The sequence below is a fragment of the Watersipora subatra genome, chromosome 2 (assembly GCF_963576615.1).
Source record: "Watersipora subatra chromosome 2, tzWatSuba1.1, whole genome shotgun sequence".
Taxonomy (NCBI): Eukaryota; Metazoa; Bryozoa; class Gymnolaemata; order Cheilostomatida; family Watersiporidae; genus Watersipora; species Watersipora subatra.
Genome location: NC_088709.1, coordinates 14,526,410 through 14,541,606, shown reverse-complemented (window position 1 = coordinate 14,541,606; position 15,197 = coordinate 14,526,410). Strand labels below are relative to the sequence as shown.

At 33.3% G+C, this 15,197-nt stretch overlaps 1 protein-coding gene across 2 annotated transcripts; it reads right to left on the bottom strand.

The window, feature by feature from the left end:
• Positions 1-6,737: 6,737 nt before the first annotated feature.
• On the bottom strand, positions 6,738-14,086 carry LOC137387503 (cyclic AMP receptor 1-like). Of its 2 annotated transcripts, XM_068073941.1 has the most exons (11): positions 14,069-14,086; positions 13,666-13,734; positions 13,361-13,468; positions 12,059-12,115; positions 10,742-10,811; positions 10,530-10,617; positions 9,728-9,865; positions 9,218-9,344; positions 8,526-8,667; positions 7,969-8,103; positions 6,738-7,093 (listed from the first exon to the last, which is right to left on the bottom strand). In XM_068073941.1, exons 2-11 carry the CDS (start codon positions 13,720-13,722, stop codon positions 7,011-7,013), a joined length of 1,005 nt encoding a protein of 334 aa, XP_067930042.1. In that variant the 5' UTR covers positions 13,723-13,734; positions 14,069-14,086; the 3' UTR covers positions 6,738-7,010. The 2 variants fall into 2 exon arrangements, with proteins under 2 accessions (XP_067930042.1, XP_067930043.1); XM_068073942.1 differs by lacking the exon at positions 12,059-12,115.
• Between the last annotated feature and the right edge of the window lie 1,111 nt (positions 14,087-15,197).

Sequence of the window (15,197 nt, the reverse complement as noted above, 5' to 3'; positions counted from 1 at the left end):
CATGCAATCTCATTCGTCGAAATATTTTCACAAATATACTTCACGTATTCAATAAAACCATGTCTATTGTTCTTACGCGTCTATTTTATCGTCATTGTAATGCTGTCACATTTAGCACTGATATCTTATAGCTGTCAGGGTTTGAAACAATAAATGACCAAAAGTCAAAAGAAATAATAATTTGTGGGATCACCTAATACCACAACTGCTGCAAAACATTGCAGCAAGCACTGTGATGCATCCATAAGCAGACATGAAATATATGGCAATTGCTGTGCTGCTGGAAATATCAAGCATGGGAGTTGTCCAACCATTACAACTGATGCAAAGCAATTATAAGGGACATCAGTTGGATTGGGAGTTGTCTGACCATTATAATGAAGAGCTTAATGAATGAAAAACAGCATAAAATTGTTACTAAACCACGATTATTATGGATCAACACCACTTAATATGAAAGAGACTAACTCGCTACAACAATTATTAATGGATATTCAGCGAAGCAAACAACTCTACAGAGTATCAGGCAAAAATGGAGGTATGTCGCCAATATTACAGGAGCCAGCCAAATTTAAGACTTGTTGGAGCAAAGAAGCAGCCGGCGTGCACCAGATCAGCAACCAGCCATCAGTGAAAGAATTATTTACAACGCTTTATTTAGTATATTTAGTTATAGCTTATAACATCATTATAGTCTAGAAAATGTTGTATTGTAGAGCAGTAAAAAAATATAGCATAATTATTCATTAACTCGGATATTGTATTTTATGAGAAAATATTGACGAAATGGTTGTAAAAAGAATGGCATAATATGATAATAGTTTCTCTTGCTTCATATAAATTAGCTAGCTAGTAGCGTTTTAGGACGAGGATTACTGTAAAAAATAATTTGATAATGCTGTCACTGTTAGTTTTTGAGTTATGGCCAGTTTTGTACAATTTGTTACCGGACTTAGAATATTTTTCACTTCTCATTCGCTTGTCGTCATGGAATCCCAACCACAGTAAGGAATTTTAGCTCACCGCAAGGAATCTGAAATATAAATTAAACAAAAGTTTACGCAAAAACCGCAAGTAAAACACAACCAACCAATGACATTCGACAATGGCTCAAGGACAAGTATAAAAGAGGGGCAAAATCAAGGGAAGAGCAGGAGAAGCTGGCAGCGAGCCAGACGGCAAAGGGGAGCCGCAAAGGAGAAGCTGGCAGCGAGCCAGACGGCAATGGGGAACCGCAAAGAAGAGCCAAGATAGGAGGATTAACATAAGCCCAAGATAGCCAAGGAGCCAGCAGCAATCAGCTTGCCGAGGATAGACTCAACAAACACGATTCACCCAAAAAGAGGTGGCAAGCCAGGAAGCCATAAAGCCCTGAGAGAAGAGAGCTAACTCAGCCGCCCCTGTTTACAGTAAGAGCTACTGCTACACGCCTAACAGATACGTACTCATTTAACCTAGTAAGGCCATAACAAATAGGGCTAAGTATATAAGCGTATTGTTATTTTTGCTTGAGCTAGTAAGCCTTGACAGAATAATTGTTATTTTGACCTTTGGAGGAAAATAGAGTTCACAGACGCTTAGAAACAAACCACTGGCGTGTTATTGTCAATTATAAGATAATTACCTGCAGAGATTTGCCCACAAGAGATAGTAGGCCTCGTAATCTCAATAATACTTGATATTTGGGCTCATCGTTACAGCAACACCTTACTGTCAAAACAAATTGCAAGGATAACTATAGTAGTGCCCATCTCCATTGATTGAGTTGCTATTTCAATTTTGCTGTATAGCAACAGTCTGATTTTTGTGGGCAGAAGTGCCACTTTGTCTGCGGTCAAAATTTGTCTTGGGAGAAATTGAACTCAAGGTCCAGAGGCTAACTATTACACATAGAACCATAGAACCATTGTAGTATTTCACTCAAAGGAAACGCACAAAAACAGTACATTTCATATTATTATTTAAATATCAAATTATTATTATTAGCCTACTTTTTATATTCATTATTATAATAAATTTTAAATAAATATAATAAATTAAATTATTTAAAATTTCTCCCTTGACATAACTTACCATAAAAAATCGTTAAACTTTTTAACTTCAGCTCGAAGGAGTACATATCATTGTCTGATAATCATGACGAGCCTGTTGGTTACCTGTGATAATCGAAAAGTGCTGCAAAAATTATTTGCAAAGTATTGGGTCACGTGATCAGATTACGACTTGACGATTGAATAATGCCGAAACAAAACTGTAAAGTAGCGAGCATCTATATTTGATACGGGGACTTCGGTAAAACCTGAAGTGTTTGTCATAAACTAGTGCTACGATATGTTTTATAGTGAGCTTTTTATTGGCCTTTCAATACACGTGAGAACATCACGTGACCAAACGATAACCAAACTGTAATGAATACGTCAAATAAATAAACAGATTCCAATCTACGGCGGCTTTTCGTTTTTGAGCTTTTAAGGGCTTGTAATCACATTTCCACGCATTTGGCATCCACAACACAACAGTGTAGGACATGGTGAATATTTTGATACCAAATAACTGTAACGTGAATTTTGTTGCAAGTCAATCTTGAACAATAAGATGCTGACTTGTGGTCAACATTTAGACGTGCACAAAAGCGATCTAGCACCGAATTAAGTAAATACGTATGGAGCTTGAAGGAGAACAACATTGATTTTAATATAAGATGGAGAATTGTTAGAAAGGCAACATCATTTAACTGTTCAACTAAGACATGTAACTTGTGCTTGTGAGAAAAGTTTTACATCATTCGAATGCCTGAGTTGGCTACATTGAACAGGCGAAATGAACTGTCATCTACATACAGACATGTAGACAAATTCTTGTTATGCAACCACAAGACATAAGCCGTAGTAAGACCATGGACTCTATGTAGTTAAACATTTCAATCTGTTAGCTACTTCACCTCTATTATATAAACACCTGTAGTTGATTGACATATTTTATCTGATGATTGCTCCTTCAGAGCATGAAACTATTCGTAATAAAAGTGTTTTAACCATAAGTTGTAAACTTCCGTTTCTGTATAACAGGCTCTATTTTATAATATCTAGCACTCTGTGTGAAAATTTTACTCCAAGTTTATATATATATATATATATATATATATATATATATATATATAGTAAAGCTGCACAACAATTATATAAATTGATCGCGATTAATAACTGGTCTGAACCAGTTAATTTTCGATTAATCTTAAAATTAACCTAGCAAAAACCTGCATATTCAAAAACAAATAATACAGCTACATATGATAGATTAATTATGTTTTAAACAATTGTTAGCAGCAGTACATGTTATGTACAATGTACATAAGTTACAATGTAATAATTATTATGAGTAGGAAAACTGTCTATGAAAGTTTATAATTAAGTCAGCCAAGAGTTGAGGCAGCACAGTATATTTACATTATCTGAATAAAGAGATGCCCTCTTCCTACATACAATATTGCCAGCTTTAGAGAATAGCCGCTCACAGGGGACAGTAGTGCCGGTAGTCAGTAGTATTAGTTATTGTCTGCGACAGCTAGTGATGATTTCTCCGTGGTAGGATGAGAATTAGTTAAAATATATCTTAATGATGATGTGCTGTATTGGTAAGCAAATTCTTTCTGGCATATACTGCACTTCACTTTTTTGTTTATGCCTTCAACAACTTACAGAAATGCGCTACCTAAGGTGGAAGACATTTTTCTGCTTTTATGTTCCAATAAAGTGTCAATCTTATATTACTAATATTCTGAAACTGAAACATGATTGTGATTTTTTTGAAAAATGAAAATACATGTATATTTTACTTAAGAAAGTTTTTAAAAATAAACAAAAATAAACTGTAAGTTATTAAATAATACTGAAATCGCTTTTGTTGCTATTACCTAGAAACATGTTCAAACAACTAACAACATGGCCGCTTACGGCTAGATCGGCACGGCGCTTGTGCATTGTATTGTATAAACAAGTTTAATGTTAGCGACTCACTGTGTTTTCATAGTTGAGTGCAAAATAATTGTGGTTTAATTTATGGGTAAGAAAGTGTTGCTTGTCATAATATTTATTTGTTAGTAAATTAAATGGTAGTAACCTGCTACGTTAGTATTACTAACATATGGTACTAAACAGTACAAAGGAAAGGAACCACATCAAGATCATCACCTCGGTTGCATTTTAATTGAAGATTAATTGGCCCAACTCAGTTAATCTTTTGTTTGTATTAGTCGCGTTAATCGTTTAATTAACGCGATCATTGTGCAGCTATAATATATAGCATCATATATAGCAGTACCCCATGACTAGCCTACAATATAGCCAGCAAAGAAAGAGAAAAGATAGAGAAATATCTCCCTCTTGGAGAAGAGATTGAAAAATGTTCGGATGTAGAAACAACTGTAATCCCAGTAGTCATTGGGGCACTGGGTGCAATAACACTGGCGCACAAAATTTGGCTTGCCCAAATACCGACAACAATCAACTCAAGTGAGTTGCAGAAAAGTGCGCTATTGGGAACAGCTAAGATCTTGAGGCGAGTGCTCAAACTCCCAGGTCTCGAGGAGTTGCTCAAGGACTTGCAGGTTGCTCTAACTCCCAGGAGTTAGAGCAAAAATTACCACCCATATGGGTTAACCGGGATGAGCAAACAATTATATATATATATATATGTAGATATTTCTTAGAGTAAATATAAGAGAGTGAGAAATAACTGATACTTGTAATCGTACATGATAAATCTTATAGTAAATCTTACAGATAATCTAACAGATAATTTTACAGTAATTTTACAAATGTTTGATGTAAAATGTGAAATTAAGTACAAATTACTAATTGATTAGGTTTAGAAGGAAAGATGTTTAAGCTAATACACAAAGCGAGGCTGATAAGAACTTGTAAAATGAGTGTTTAATGAAAGCAATATTCGTCTGTTGAGGAAAAGAAATTGCGCTTGTTAATATAATATATCGCTATTAAAATAAACGTTAAACAGCAAATTGAAAAATATTCATACAAAAAAATGTTTTAATTTGAACCAAAAGAAACAATGTAAAAAGATTTTTTTAACGAACAAAATCTTTGTTCGTATTTAATGATTGTGGAGCGCAAGGTACCAAATGAGAATCCAAAAAACATAATGTAGCTGGGAAAAAGTCTTTGAAGCACCTGGAATAAATTAGTAGTGAACTAAATAAAAATTTAAGATAAATAGCCAGAATGTAAACTACGAAATGTCGATGCAGCGTATATATTTTGGTAACATATATAATCAGTACAAAAATCGCCAAATTTTAATTTCGAAATAAATTATTAGCTTTAACGAAAAAAAGTCAAAGAAGCATCGCATTGCATATACTTAGGCCCCAAAATATTTCTGAACAGGGGCATTATAATGCAAGGCTAAAATAGTTAGCATGCGCATGGGTTATGTGGTATATGAAAACATGACTGATTGCTATACCGTTCTAGCTCAGTGGTAGAGCGTCTGGATAAGAATCTTGTTAAAGCATATGTTGTGAGTTTAAATCCATCAGAATGTGGAATTTTAGTATCAAGATTTTAATTAATAGCTATAGCCTGAATGCAGACAGATGACATATTTTGATAAATATATTATAGATGTACTCAGGCTACAGATAGTACTGTTTTGGCTATTGAAGCCTCATCAGTGCAGTTCACAGCTGGCAATGGAGACAAATCCTAATGCCAATGAGAGTTAACTTCCTGCCATGAAACAACTAAGTTGCCCCACAGACTTGAGAAAGTCAATGCGCTGACACCGAGTGCTCAAATCATAAAAGTGATCAGCTATGAACGAAGGGTAATAGTGCCGCACCTCTCACATAGTGCTCAACCAAACCGTAGTAAAACATGCTACAGATAGTACAGTTTCGGCTATTGAAGCCTCATCAGTGCAGCTCAGAGCAGGCAAGGGAGACAAATCTCATTGCCAATAAGAGTTGACTTCTTTTTTGACTATTTTGAAAGTTTGAAAATGCCTTTAAGCTTGTTTTGATAGTGAACAAGTTGTGACCAAGATACAACCAAACTAAACCTGAAAGAGTGTCCGAAGTTGCAAGAGATTAATTGCTTATTTCCTGTTTTATCGTCCCATGATTCAACTCAAATTGAACATTTTTGAAAACAAAATAAATTAAATGCTACAATAATTAATAAGGCATTTTATAATCAAATAAAAGCTTCTATAGAATATTGACTCAAAGTATATTATTGCTAAAGCTTACCAACAAGGTAATAATTTTGTTCCCAAGTAGATCATCTACTTGTGTTTTGGGTATTTTGGTCTTCCATATTTTATTTAATGACTTGAAGAACTCAAGCTACAGCAGTTAGGCTATATCCTAAATACAAACAAAGAAAGCATTTTGGTTGGTACATACTTTGTTAAGTGTGATCTCTTCAGTGCTGTCTCTTATTTTAGACAGCTTTACAAATAAAGTTTTATATTGAATGTCGTTGATTTCTATGGTCAATAGTACTAATCAGTTATCCAAGTATGCAGTCTGTTGATTCGGTATGATTAATTTCTTAACATACATGTACATGTAGCAGTCAAATTCACCTTCAATGGTACCTGCTGTATGTTGCCAGCAGTCTACAGTTTCATAATAATATTTGGAACTAACTTCTCATTGTGGCAATTTAGGTATAAAAATATGTTTATGATTTTTACTGACCGTAATACAGCGGATGTCAGAAATAGTCCACACCAACTGGACTTGACAAAATTTATTTCAGTTACGGTACATGCACAAGATATCAAGAAAAAGCAATAAGAGATTGAAAAATTTCTGCCAAAAAGGTTAAGTTTAAATAATTTCATCATAATATTTGAGCTAGGTAAATTACCAAATTTTAAGACAAAACACTCATCTATAATAATTCTAGATAGAATATGTGTGTATCCTTAAAACGAAATTATAGCGACAGTTTTTCTGTTGTCATATTTTTTTGCCGATCACTGTGTTAATCATCATTGTTTTGGTTTCTGGGCAGGGTGCTTGCAGGTGAGTCCAATGGTGTACCGGGCACGTATACTTCATCAGGCCCTGCATCACAAAAGATTTCTTAGTTGCAAAGAAACATAGAAACTTAATTATATAATGCAAGAATTATATGCATGCGTTGAATCATATTTGTGTTTTTCTGTTTTAACTCATAAAAATATATTAACTTACATGTATGTTTCATACTCTGATGTATTTATATATGAAACTCTGTTACATAGTACAACAAAAGACTTGCAAAGTTTAAACAAAACTATGTTGTACAAAGCTCATAGAAACATAGACTTTAAAATGTAACCTAACTTTTATTTGTTTTTAAGTTCTGATCAATGCACAATGAAATAAAGTGGATACACTTAATGAAGTAAAAGCTTTAAATTAAGCCCCCAAAAAATCGATATACAAAGCTTGCAGTTGATAAATTTGTAAAAGATCTAAAACTTTCTTGTTGTTGATATTTGTAAAGTTAGTAGTACACTTGACAACAAACTATAGATACTCTGATTTCTGAACCAACCAGCATGAAGGATACATCATCTTTCCTAAATAACCAATAGTTGTTTTGGGTATTAGTTTGTATTGATTCGTTAGCTCAGGCTACAAAAACATTAATACCAAAGATATACCATTTACTATAGTGTTAAGGCTTGATCAGAGTTAGATCATAAATAATGAATGACATGCAATTTAAAGAGAAATCAATTTTAAGTTTATTATAGCATATCTGGATTATAAATATTTTATTCTGTTTGTTTTGTACTGTCAGCACTTGATATAAACGCTAAAAGAGAAACATGTTAATGCAAATGTGACTTTTGTAGAAATATGTACAACTTAAATACTATAATGCTATAAAAAGTTTTTAATCAAAAAGTTTTTTGGCAATAATTTTATTTTTTAAATAAATAAACACTTACCACTTCCTGATGAAGCATCACACTTTATTATTTTCTTTAGTAGAGTTTTGTAATACTTCAACCCGCTAGCAAACTGCATTTTCGTAAAGTTGGAGCGATTACTGGTGAGGAGAACCAAACAGCTTACGACAGTTCCTAAAGCAATAAATTGGGAAGGTTATACAAGAGATAATATAATAACTGCAGAAAAAACACATCAGTAGATGATCAGCATTAGTAGTGAGAAGATCATCGGTCACTGAGTCTAGACTGAACTTCTATGTTATTTCCATTTCTAATAATCAACTTTCGAACTTTGACTGGTCCCATAGCACTTCAGTTCACTCAAGCCATTATAGAGGATGACTGCCAATGCATGGATTATTTTGAACAACAAAACTAGCATATTTATTATACTTGACTTTGACATAAAATGCTTTATTTTTAAATATTGTGGATGTCTTCATAGGTTTGCAACTCAAGATCTATAACCTACCGCTTTTTGATTTGTCTATGATTTCTTCTAATGAGGTATTATGTTAGGCATCCGATATATAAGTCTATGAGATAAAACGTACCCCATAAGCTGTTCAAAATTGAAACGAGCATTACATTTCCAAATGTGGTCTTCAGTGAAATTTGGGTCAGCCTGGTGATAAATAGAGACAAGCTGAGGAGAAGGTAGGCAGCCGCATATCCAGCCAATGGAATAAAATACTCCTAGAAACAGTAAGAATTTGTAATATATTTATCACAACTATTGTTATTATTCTTATTTTTGACACAATTTATTTGAGAACTATATGATTATACCACGCCTTAAATATATGGCTTCTTACACCTTAGATTTATTATATCTTGTATCAGTAACTCTGTCTTAGCATTCAAGCATGGCATATAAGTAGTATAAATTCAGTATATTGTTATTGTGTCAAAAACAAAAAATGTTATAGCATCTGCTCTTCATAAATGTTGGCGAAGAGCAACCTAAATAACTAAAAGAAAACTTGCATTGTGAACCTTATAAAGCAAGTGAAATTAGATTTAAAGTGCTCTGAAAATAATTATTATAGTAATTGTCACCATGTTTACCTCCAGGCAAAATAGACCAGAGTTTTGCAAGAGACTCATTGGTATCAAACTATGTTATAATGAGCCAACTCTTTTTGTAATGGATTAGCTTAAAGTTAAATTTAGGTTTTGTGGAAACCCATGTCGAGAGAAAACTCGGTATATAGTATATAGTTTTCATGTGTAAGTACTTCCTTACCTTTAGCTGCTGGCTATTGGTTTCTGTCAGGTTTCTGTTTCTGTCTGACCTTTTCCGAATTTTCCAAATAACATAGCTAAATGTTATCACCATTCCAACATCTAAAATTATGGCTGGAGCCCAATAGCTACAACATAAAACAAAGTTTATTGAACACGTATATTACAATCAAATTATAGTTAGCTTATGTCAAAGTTTAATGTTCAGCAGGGCTCTGTTTTGTTAATTGTGTCCAAGAAAAGCAAGATTGTCAAGCTTTTTGTTGTCTGAAAGCATTTATAAGTATATCTTTAAAAATTCATTTCATGTAAGAGTTTTTTTATAGCTTGTAAACTAAAGAAACGTTTGATTTTACCGAAAGTGTTAAATTTACTAAAAATGGCTGAATTTGACTGAATATGTATTTAAACGTTTAGAACAGTGACAAATTTTAGGATTGTGTCAAACTATTCTCTATGGTAATTTGTCAATTAAGAAAAAGGGAAATAGGTTTTAAAAACATCGACTCACAGTAATATGCGAAAAATGTGGCCAGTGGTTGAGGAAGAGATCCAACAATACGGAGCAGATGATAGATTATAGTCGTCTGTGAACAGTGGTACGCACGCAACTATGGCAGGTAGTATCCATCCCAATAATGTGTAGAGTCTGAATGAATTAAGATCATAACCCAGTAAATACAAACTTGATTAATTATGAAATAAGTTTCAAGTAAGTTTCAAGTAAGTTTCAAGTAAAAAATGTGACAAACTTTCTTAGCTAGAATGTTTGTTAGGCAGGTCACGGATTTCATGAATGGATGTTAAAGTTGAGAGATTATAAAAATACAAAGGTTTTCGTGCTAAGCAAGTTACAATTCAAAATGAGAAAGACTTTAAGCTCATGGTGTTTGAAAATTAACTATGCATTTTCTAGCCGTCATGCTATGTAATGAAGCACAACCATTATGCTCTTGTTGAAAGAAGGGAAAGTGTTCGTAACACCATGATAATATATAGCATAGGTTACAGTAATATAATATATAATACATAATAATATAGCCGAACAATAAGATAGCTATATTACTGTTGATTCAATGGAAGAATCCCAACTTCTTTCTATATTATAAAATTAAAACATTTTCTTTCTGTTACATTAAAAGCTCTGAAGAAGTACTCACTACCATAGTAGTAATATTCTCACTACCTCTACTGTAACAGACATATATCTTAGCTTCAAGAACTTTTGCCGAACTCATCAAACTCAAAACATCACAAATAAATTGTGAAACCTTATTGAAAAAGGCATTTAATAGGGAGTGAACTACACTTACTTTTCATGTTTTGAAGTGTTTTTCTCCTTGATCATGATAAAGTAAACAAAGGTGGTCAGATTGCAAATCCATGTCAATTCAGCAAAACCTGTTAAAGGAAATTTATAAAAACAATTTAAATATTTTCATAGAATAAATATATGCAAGCTTTGAAAATGCAGAAGCAAACACCAAAATAACTTCTATTATTATAACATTGATTGATATCTCACTGAACAATTGGATGAAGAATCCTTGAGCACGACAAGAAGGTGCCCCAGAATCTTCCGGTCTTCCAGAAAGCTGTAAGATATTTAGCAACTGTCAGTAAACCACTTCAACTGAAACTTTCTAAATAAAGAAATATCAACACTTATTACTCCGCTTGTCTATCTAAAATGGAATATATAGCAGGATGATATATAAGATAATCTGTTGACTGAACCATATAATCATTCTGTCCGACTTATTTGCAGAGTTAGGAGACTGTGGTAGACTAGTAGACAAGTATTGTATGGTGTTAGGAACCACAATAACATTCACACTACATCTAGTTAGTTTTGATTAATTAAAACTGTCAAACGAAATCTCCATTTCAATTCGAAATTTTGTTTGTAGTGTATTTTTAGAATATATTTAGGCGCCATCATCATACACAATACTACATCTTTAGATCGCTTTTTAATTTTAGTCAGACAAATCAGGAATCGGTTAGTTGATTGATTTAATATTAATAGATTTATATACTTGTTTGACATCGTGACTACCATAAATACCCGCGTATAGGACGATACTATGTATAGGACGCAGTGGATATTTGACCCAAAAAACGATGAAGAAACTGTATAACTGTGTATAGGAGGCATCCTAATTTTGGTCCTAAATATCTATCAATTTTTATAGAAACGCTGGTGTTTCATATAAATTATTGCGAAATCATTCGACATTCATCATGCCGAATGATTGGTGACAGCGATCGGTGCTGATGTTAGATGATTTCCGATGTTGTACAACCAACAATGTTAAATCAAAATTGAAGCTGCACAATACAGACCTCGTCTTCATCCCCGACAGCGTGACCAGTATTCTGCAACCGATAGAGGTTGTTGCGAATTAGCCATTCAAAGCAGCATTAAAGCAAAAATGGGCCGAATGGATGATTAATAGAGAGCATATTTTCACGAAGGGCGGTAACATGAAGAAAGCCGACATGCCTATGATCTGCCAATGGTGACCACAAGGATAACTATTGTAAGATTAGAGTTTTTATAATAAATTTTTGATATTATGATAAATGCATAATTTTTATAATTAAGTTATCCATGGATAAGACACACTTGGGTTTTTAGGTTTTAGGTTTTTTAGGGTTTTTACTTCCTAAGAAAAAAAGTGTGTCTCACACTCGCGTATTTACGGTAAACAAAGAGAAGAAGTATAACTCTCTAGAAACAGATGCATCATCTCCAACAACCTCTTTACGCAAAAAAACAATCTTCTAACTGTACTCTAGAGATGGGCAGTATATGGCATCATAGTTTTCAGGTACTTACAGAAAGAAATGTGATTGTGTATCCAAATAATGCCAGAAGAAGGTTGCACACTATCCGCTAAAATAATAAATGCTAGGGCATAGAACTTTAGAAAGATTACAACTTTATTTATGCGCGTGATTGTAATAAACTTTATTGATTTGGAACCTTGACTTTCAACCACAACACCAGCATAAAGTCTTCAAACTAATGCAAGTACATGTAATCAATATAAAAGTCTAAAACTAGTTGAATGAATAGCAACATTGACGGGTTTCCACTGTACAACTATACACAAATAACAAAACAACAATTAGAAGCAAATAAAAAACAAGAACGTACAGATTAAAAATGTGATATAAAAGTTCATAACTAGTAACTTTTGCTTCTTGGTAAATATTGACGAATAACTTTGAAACTTTCTGTAACAATAATTCTTTCAGTAAAAATCTATATATATGTGAGCAATTGTTTGTCTGTCGTATGACTAGTTATAGCAATAAAATATGCTCAAACAAAACAAAATTGTTTGTGCATAAAATATGCTCAAATAAACTGGAGTTGAGCTCACAAACACCAGTTTGCAGACATGCTGCTAACTACTGTGCCACACAGCAACCTTGCCATACTATGGAGTAATTGTGAAACACTTATTACACCTGTCAATCTTTACTGGAGCGAAAGAAAAATATGTGCCCAGACTTTCTCAAATGCTTGAAGCGCTTGCGAAAATACTATTAGTTACTATTAGCAGGCTTGAAAATCATGATTGCTTGAGAGATCATGATGCAAAACAATTATAAGTGCAATTATTTCCAACCTTGGCAAGGTGGCTGCTTGAACTAATGATAGTACGCTTGAATTCCCATTTAAGCATCTGCTAAATATATGGAGTTGATTCATGTGAAATGCAATGTTTTTTCCTAATGCTTACCTCAGACGACCGGATATGGCTCTTATTATAGGAAATATTTAGAGTAACTTAAGTTACCAACTTAAGTTACCAGCTTAAACTACTAGATCAAGCTACGCAAATCCATTGGGTAAAGAAACTTAGCCAATGGCAACTACATTACCCACCATCATTTATAAGCTGTTTCAAATCTTGTATAGCTTATACCCGTGCAACGCCGGGTATTCACCTCGTAATAAAATAATGATATGTTACGGTTGTACATCAAAATAAAGATGTCGTCATTTTAAACTTATATAAATTATAACTGTTGGTATAAACTAAATCATATGTGTAAGCAAACATCTATTTCTTAATTTTTAATATGCCTTCCTTCCATAATAAACTAAAGTGTCAACTCTGTAACTTACTTCATGGGATAGCCGGAACCTCCTGAGCAGTAAAATGCAGGAGAAAGCCAACAGTAGAACCACAACAGATAATGAGCACAATCCAACTTTGACTTTCCGAGCAATTTCCTATGAAAAGTTTATAATTATTATCTATAGACTTACAAAAAAATGACAGTGACAACATTTTACAAAAGTACTGCAATACTATAAAAGCAAATAAAAACGACGTGTAACAACTCCAATCAGGGTAAACCTAAAATGATAAACTAAATAACTGTCATGCAATATAGCCATGAGAATGAGTGCTATAGGATATATCTCACGCATTCTCCTATTGGAAGATCACAATCCAATAGTTCCACTTCATTTGTTGTATTCATGATGCTTTTCTACTAAAAATAAAAAGAATGTATAATATATACTATGCAATGTGCAATATGTACATGTTTTCCATGCTTAATAATTGCTTTTTCCACACTTTGAGAAAAGCTGTGAAACTTTTGTTTCTATCTTTAAAACTGTGGCATACCATATATGACCATTTTATAGAATTCTAACTCATAAGTAATGCATATTAGTAATTATTAATGCATAAGTAATGCTTATTAGTAATTATTAATGCATAAGTAATGCCTATTACCATAGTTACTGTTTACAAATTCAATTTCATATAAAATTTAACTAACGGAGGAAACTTGTCAACACTTGGAAACAATCTAAACTTACCCGGAGTAGCTAGAGCCCGCAACTAATTGTTTCCTTGAAAGTTTATCAAGTTTATATTGAGTAACGGGAATATTCGATACTCCCTTTTTCTATTTTCTTGATATAAATTAGCTTAATAGGTATTACTTTGTGGTAAAATACCTCACATAACATATTTCATTTTTATGGGAATGTTTAATTGGTTGACATGGTAACCACATGTTAAGGTGTTTCTTGGTGTTTAACAAATGAAATATGATCGAGAATCAAGTGTTCAATCAACAAAATATAAATGAAATATAAGGTCTAATACCATTGTAGATCCTTAGTAACTCTAGCTGCAGTAGTATGACTAGAAAAAAAACAGAGGAGAGCTTATAAACTGCCAATTTGCTGGCAATATTTGGTACTTCAGGCAAAAAGCTTTTCGGGACATTTGAACTGTTGGACATTGACAAGGAAAACATTGAATCAGATCTGGCTGCATACCGAAACCACTTTACTCCGAAAATGAAAGAGTATGATCACTGTGGGTTCTACAGTTACATAAAGCATCAGGATGAGTTATCGGGTAGGTTCCTATCAGCTTTAAGAGAACTATTGGTCAAAGGCAACTTTCATACATTTGAGGATGGACGGCTCTCTGATGCAGAATAATTTGGGGAGAACTGTTTTAGCTGTTATATTCAAAAAGAGTGATGGCATAAGCTAAAAGGACTGCAAACCGGTTGTGCAAGTCCTAAAGGCCGTTTCTTTAAACTCAAAAAATTTAACACTATGCGAATTCAAATCTAAATTTGTTGAATTCAGAAATTCAATAGATTAGGTCTACCCTATCATCCAAGTGTTCAAGCTATGCAGGTATCTGTGAGCTTGTCTTGGTCCTACTAAAGAGAACCAGTCCATCAGAAGAGAAAATTTTCCTTCCATAATAATCTTTTGAAGTTGTTTAGTTCACACGAGCTTAATAGAAAATGCAGTATTTTACAACTCTCGTTATGCCTTCTGGGTGATACCAATTTCTGATGTTTTCATATGAATGTTCTGCACCAGCGATTTATTACAAAATGGTTAGTGAGCTTGGGTTCTTAAATGTAAATCATAGCGTAGGTATGCTTCAAAATCTTCACCGTGCGCAATGGCCAATAAA

Bases quoted from the DNA above. Each gene is read 5' to 3' on its own strand.
- LOC137387503 (XM_068073941.1), bottom strand. From the start codon at position 13,722: ATGAATACAACAAATGAAGTGGAACTATTGGATTGTGATCTTCCAATA. The intron at 12,116-13,360 runs GTAAGTTACAGA...TTATTATTTTAG, and splicing joins GGTTCCGGCTATCCCATGAA to CGGATAGTGTGCAACCTTCT. The intron at 7,094-7,968 runs GTAAGTGTTTAT...TTTGTGATGCAG, and splicing joins TGATGCTTCATCAGGAAGTG to GGCCTGATGAAGTATACGTG.